The sequence below is a fragment of the Triticum urartu genome, chromosome 5, assembly GCF_003073215.2.
Source record: "Triticum urartu cultivar G1812 chromosome 5, Tu2.1, whole genome shotgun sequence".
Classification (NCBI taxonomy): Eukaryota; Viridiplantae; Streptophyta; class Magnoliopsida; order Poales; family Poaceae; genus Triticum; species Triticum urartu.
Genome location: NC_053026.1, coordinates 3,275,610 through 3,281,373, shown reverse-complemented (window position 1 = coordinate 3,281,373; position 5,764 = coordinate 3,275,610). Strand labels below are relative to the sequence as shown.

The 5,764-nt window shown below is 46.5% G+C and overlaps 1 protein-coding gene across 1 annotated transcript; it reads left to right on the top strand.

The window, feature by feature from the left end:
- The first annotated feature begins 1,408 nt into the window (after positions 1-1,408).
- Positions 1,409-3,313, top strand: LOC125506729 (AAA-ATPase ASD, mitochondrial-like). Its single transcript, XM_048671466.1, has one exon. It carries the CDS (start codon positions 1,431-1,433, stop codon positions 3,120-3,122), a length of 1,692 nt encoding a protein of 563 aa, XP_048527423.1. The 5' UTR covers positions 1,409-1,430; the 3' UTR covers positions 3,123-3,313.
- The last annotated feature ends 2,451 nt before the right edge of the window (positions 3,314-5,764 follow it).

The window sequence follows — 5,764 nt, the reverse complement described above, 5'->3', positions numbered from 1 at the left end:
GCTGTTGTTGGACACATTATACAACCCGACACGTTTCGTGGGTTTACACCCGTTTCGGTGGTCCCCGAACTCGAAACCCAGCAATACCTGCGAAATTACATTATTTTTTTATCACTGTGGTCATCTTACCCCCAAAATCTTAGAGGCCTTGATGTGTTCACAAGATTGGATAAGAAACAAATATAAAGGTGTGTCTTTCTTTACATATCATCATAAAGTTTATCATTATCTTGCTGCAATGTTTCATAAGATGTTCATTACTACTTATTTAGTTCTCATAGATGCTGACAATGAATAAGGACAAAGCTTTTGGAGTTGTCTTCAAGACATTCAAGAGGGAATGCAGGTGAAGTACAGGTACTTGCAAATTTCATATACTAATCTGCATATTTTTCTCATGTTTAACTTTAGCTTGAGCCAGTTTTGATCTTCCCTAGTACTTGGCATTTTGATTTGGCATTGGAAGATTTGAAGATGGTCGTTTGGAGATTTGGAGATGTGAAAGATGCCATGATGATTCCAACTTTAAAGTGAGTTGTGAACTATAAGTTTTAGAACTCATATAGCTGTTGAACCATCTATTATTGTTTTTTGTTGAAATTTACTCAAGTTATGCTGCTGAAATATGCTTGTTTTGCTGCTGAAATGTTATTCTTTGTCGTCACTATGTTTGTTTAAATATTTTGATTTTATCGTGGGTTCCCCGTGGGTTCCCCGAAACCCGATGGGTTTAGGGAATGGGCAGAAAACTAGCCCCGCACACGGTGTTGGGGACAGGGACGGATTTACGATTTTCTCGTGGGGATGGGTTTAGGAAGGCAAAACCCGATGGGTTTCGTCCCCGTTGCCATCTTGTTCTCGTGCTACACGATAGTAAATCCAACGATCTGGCCTTCTTTTGCCCAAGTGTTGTAGGGTCAGATCACAACCATCATCCAGAAATCGTGCATTAACTATCGTCCAACATGGCCTTCTTTTGCCCAAGTGCTGCACGATAGCACTGCTCAATAAATATTACATGGCGTCATGCATCCTCAGCACTCACCAACGCAACACCATGCCGTCACGCATGCTTCGAATTGGCGACGACTGAACAAGTCACCGGCCGGTCTACCTCGTCTCTGTTCTATACTCGGCTGTCAGTCTCAAGAGATGCAATCCATGAGCTAAAAACAGCGACGGAGATTTTTGCAATCAACAATCGGAGCATCATCTTGGCATTTGGCCACAAAGTAGAGACTGAACGAGCCAATTCCGCATTTGCCACTGCCTTCAGAGTTAAGTAACTCCGTTTCCTTGGACTGTTCCATGACGCTCGCTCGCCGCTTCTTCTCGCCTCCGACAGCTCCTCCTCACCTGCTCCAAGGCAGACGGCGACGACGACGACGACGACTATACGCTGCTCAGCTTCAACCTAAGCAGATTACCGCATGAATCATTGGCAGTATATATATGTGCGTCCTGGTCGACCTACAGCTTTCCATCAAGGCAAGGCCGCCCAAAGACGCACAGCATCATCTTCCTCTGGTCCAGGTCCAGGCCCAGCCATGGTGGCGATGATGGTGGAGAGGTGGGCAGGGTTCGGGTCAGCGGCGGCGACCGTCATCTTCCTCTGGCCCGTGGTGCAGAAATACGTGCCCCCCACCTTCCGCCTCTATCTCACCGCCTGGGCCGCCAAGCTCGCCGCCTGCTTCAACCCCTATCTGCAGATCACCATCTCCGAGTACGGCGCGGAGCGCTTCCAGCGCAGCGACTTCTTCCTCGCCGTCGAGGCCTACCTCAGCGATGCCTGCGCCCGCCGCGCACGCAAGCTCAAGGCCGAGCTCGTCAAGGACAGCAAGAACCTCCGGGTCACCGTCGACGACCACGAGGAGGTTACTGACGACTTCTCCGGGACAACCATCTGGTGGTACGCCTCCAAGCGGCAGTCCAAGGCCAACGTCATCAGCATCTACCCCGGCGAGGACGAGCGGCGCTTCTACCAGGTCGTCTTCCACAGGCGGCACCGCGACCTCGTCGTCGACTCCTACCTGCCCTTCGTGCTTGGTGAGGGCCGTGCCGTCACCGTCAAGAACCGCCAGCGCCGTCTCTTCACCAACAACGCCAGCCGCAACTGGAACCCCTACAGCAGCAAGAGCGTCTGGAGCCACGTCGCCTTCGAGCACCCTGCCACTTTCGACACGCTCGCCATGCACCCCGATGAGAAGGAGGCCATCGTTGACGACCTCATGGCGTTCCAGGAGAGCAAGGACTACTATGCAAAGGTCGGCAAGGCGTGGAAGCGCGGGTACCTCCTTTATGGACCGCCCGGCACTGGCAAGTCCACCATGATCGCCGCTATGGCCAACTTCCTTGACTACGACGTCTACGATCTCGAGCTCTCTGCTGTCAAGAACAACACCGAGCTGCGGAAGCTCTTCATTGAGACCACGGGCAAGTCCATCATAGTCATAGAGGACATCGACTGCTCGATCGACCTCACCGGAAAACGCCGCAAGGACAAGAAGGCCTCTAGTGACAAGGACTCCGACGATGATGGCAAACCCAAGCTACCGATGGATCCAGAGAAGGACGACGCCACCAAGGTGACACTCTCGGGCCTCCTCAACTTCATTGATGGACTTTGGTCTGCTTGCGGGGGTGAGCGGATCATCATCTTCACCACTAACCACAAGGAGAAGCTCGATCCGGCGCTGATCCGTCGAGGAAGAATGGACAAGCACATCGAGATGTCATACTGCCGATTCGAGGGCTTCAAGGTCCTCGCCAAGAACTACTTAGATATCATCAAGCATGAGTTGTTTGGAGAAATTCAGCAGCTGCTCGAGGAAACCGACATGTCACCCGCCGATGTTGCAGAGAACCTGATGCCAATGTCGAAGAAGAAAAAGAGGGACCCTGATTTGTGTTTGTCGGGCCTCGTCAAGGCACTCAAGCAGGCCAAGGAAGATGCGGCAGCAGCAGCTGCCAAGGCGAAGGAGGAAGAAGAGGCCAAGGAGGCTGAAGCAAAGAAAGCCAAGGAGAAAGAGGAGGCGGAGGTGAAGAAAGTCAATGAGGAAAACAAAGGGAAGGACAAAGCACCAAAGGAAGCCAATGGAGACATCAAGGAAGGTGACAAGTGAAGTTACATCAAGAAAGGAGGCAAAAGAAAAAAAAAAGGAACTAGCTTGTTCACTAGTGCCCCTTGTACAAAAGAAAAATGCAGTGTTTGTTTACAAAAAATATAAACCTCTCAACTAAAATATTTGTGTTGCATCTCTCATTTGTAAATTGTAATATGTGCCCTCTTACCAATATAGATATTTGTTTCATCTCTCATTTGTAATATTTCCGGTAAAACTATACAAAATACTAACAAGACCCATTCACTTTACCTACACCGAAATGCTAACACGTTTTTCTATAGGGAATTAAACCTACCCAAATTTTGTAAAGTGCACGCGCACTTTTTAGACAAAACGAGCGGCCTGACTCATAGCACATGCATGTGCTTAAATTTTTTTGTCTGCTAGTGCATGTGACCATGGCATTAAATGCGTCACACTGCCCCTTTAGTATGGGAACAAACAGATTCACATACATTCATTTTGGGTTCTCAAAAATTCAAAAAAGCATATCTTTCTAACAGCGCGTCGGAATTCAAATTTGTTTTCATTGTCGGAATCCTCGTGACGAGATCTTTGAAACTAGATCCCGCATGAGTATGTTTTGACGAAATTTTTTCGATGCCAATTTTGGGGGCTATATTGTGCAACCTTTAGTATTGATGGTGCAACTTTAGTACTGCATGGTGCAACTTTTTTCAAAATCAATTTTAGAGATGTATGATCCAACCAGTGATGAGGCTATAACATAGCAACTAACAATCGACTTTTGTGATGTGCAACTAGTCTACTGTCCTAGTCAACTACCTAGTAGTAGATGTGCAAACCTCTCCTACCTACTTATGGATGCCTACTGTTGGCACACCCTGCCCCACCTTCCCTACCAGCGATATGCGCAACTTAGTATGTTGTTCAAGCCAACTATCTATTAGTCGATGTGCAACTCTTTCCCCTCCCTATTTGTGGATATGCATTTTTGGTTGGTGGGGGAACAAACGGAGTTGCACAGTTTTCTAGGCAGTTGGCCAAGTAAACATACGAAGTTGCACATCTCACAGGCAGGGGATAGTTGGATGGTGAAAATTCCACATTCACGAGGATAGTGAAAAGTTGCATATAGATAGGGCGCTAAAGTTGCAAATCTTACTAGCAAGGGTGGTTCGAACCGGTTGCTAGAAGAGAAAATTACACATCCATGGGGTACGATGAAAAGTTGCACATCACTGCTAGATAGTTGGCCGTTGCAGTATCCGAAGTTGTACATCCAGTACTAGAAAGTTGGCAAATGCAACAAACAGTGAAAGCACATCCACGGAAAAGGAAAAAGTTGCACATCAATTACTAGGGAGTTGGCCTGAGCAACAGACGAAGTTGCACATCTCATTAGAAGGGGTAGTTCGAGAAGGTGGAGGTGACATCAGTGAAAACTGCACGTCAATGGGGTAGGCGAAAAGTTGCACATCCACGGTCAGCCAGTTGCCCATCGACTACTAGTAGTTGCACAAAACAAGGGACTAAGTTGCACAAAAAATTCATCGAAACATATCCATGCGGGATCTAGTTTTGAAAAGCACGTCATGAGGGTTCCAACAGTAAAAACGGATCTTAATTTGATTCGCGGTTTAAAAGTTATGGTATTCTAAAATTTGTAAATCATGAATCAAATGGTACAAAGCCATCCAAGTCCATGCAGCAAAAAAAGATGCAGCCAATGCATGTGGACCATTTAATATGCATGTTGGTTGGATATTTTCTGTTTAACTAGTTGAGACCAGAGGAATCTTTTCTAATCAGGACAAAGGGACAAACACTTTCCATTGATAAACGGCCGCTGTGAAGCGCTAGGGAGCCAACGGCTGCTCGCTAGACTCGTCCTTAAACCTAAACGTGACACCGAAATGCTAACACGTTTCACTGCGCATGACAGTGACAGAACAGGCAATTAGCAATCGGAACTTACCCTGCTCCTTCATTAATTAATTGATTAAGCAACCCAAATCTGGATTTGCCCTTCCACCTATTAAGTAATTGATTAAGCAACAAAGTTCTGCATTTTTTCCATGCGCGCATGAAGTTACCCAGCTTTGATAGTCAACTTAAGTAAATCAGCACCCAGAACTCAAGAACTGTATATAAACACATACACACACAAATCTCCAGCGTTACATTAGCAAGAAGAGAGCTAGCCAGCTATGAGACGTACCTAATTGATGGAGGGTCTCGCACAATCCCAGTAGGGTGCGCTGCTTCTCAGTATATAGCAGTAGCTATTACATGTACAAGGTAGATACAAATATGTATCTACAAACGTATACAACATGGATTCTAACATCCTCCCTCAATTTTAACCGGTATTAAGAAGGTTGAGATTGCGCCGACAAACTTCAAACAAGGGAAGTGACAACGGCTTAGTGAAAATGTCCGCAAGTTGATCTTTCGATGAGATGAACTTGATTCTTGATTTGTAGTAGCTTTTGTGCAACCTGTTCCCTCAGAAAGTGAAAGTCAACTTCGATGTGCTTCGTCCTTGCGTGGAAGACAGGATTTCATGAAAGATATGTAGCTCCAATATTATCACACGATAGAACTTGGGGTACGTCTTGAGGAATGCCCAATTCTCGCAGCAAAGACTGTAACCAAATGAGTTCGGCAGTAGCATT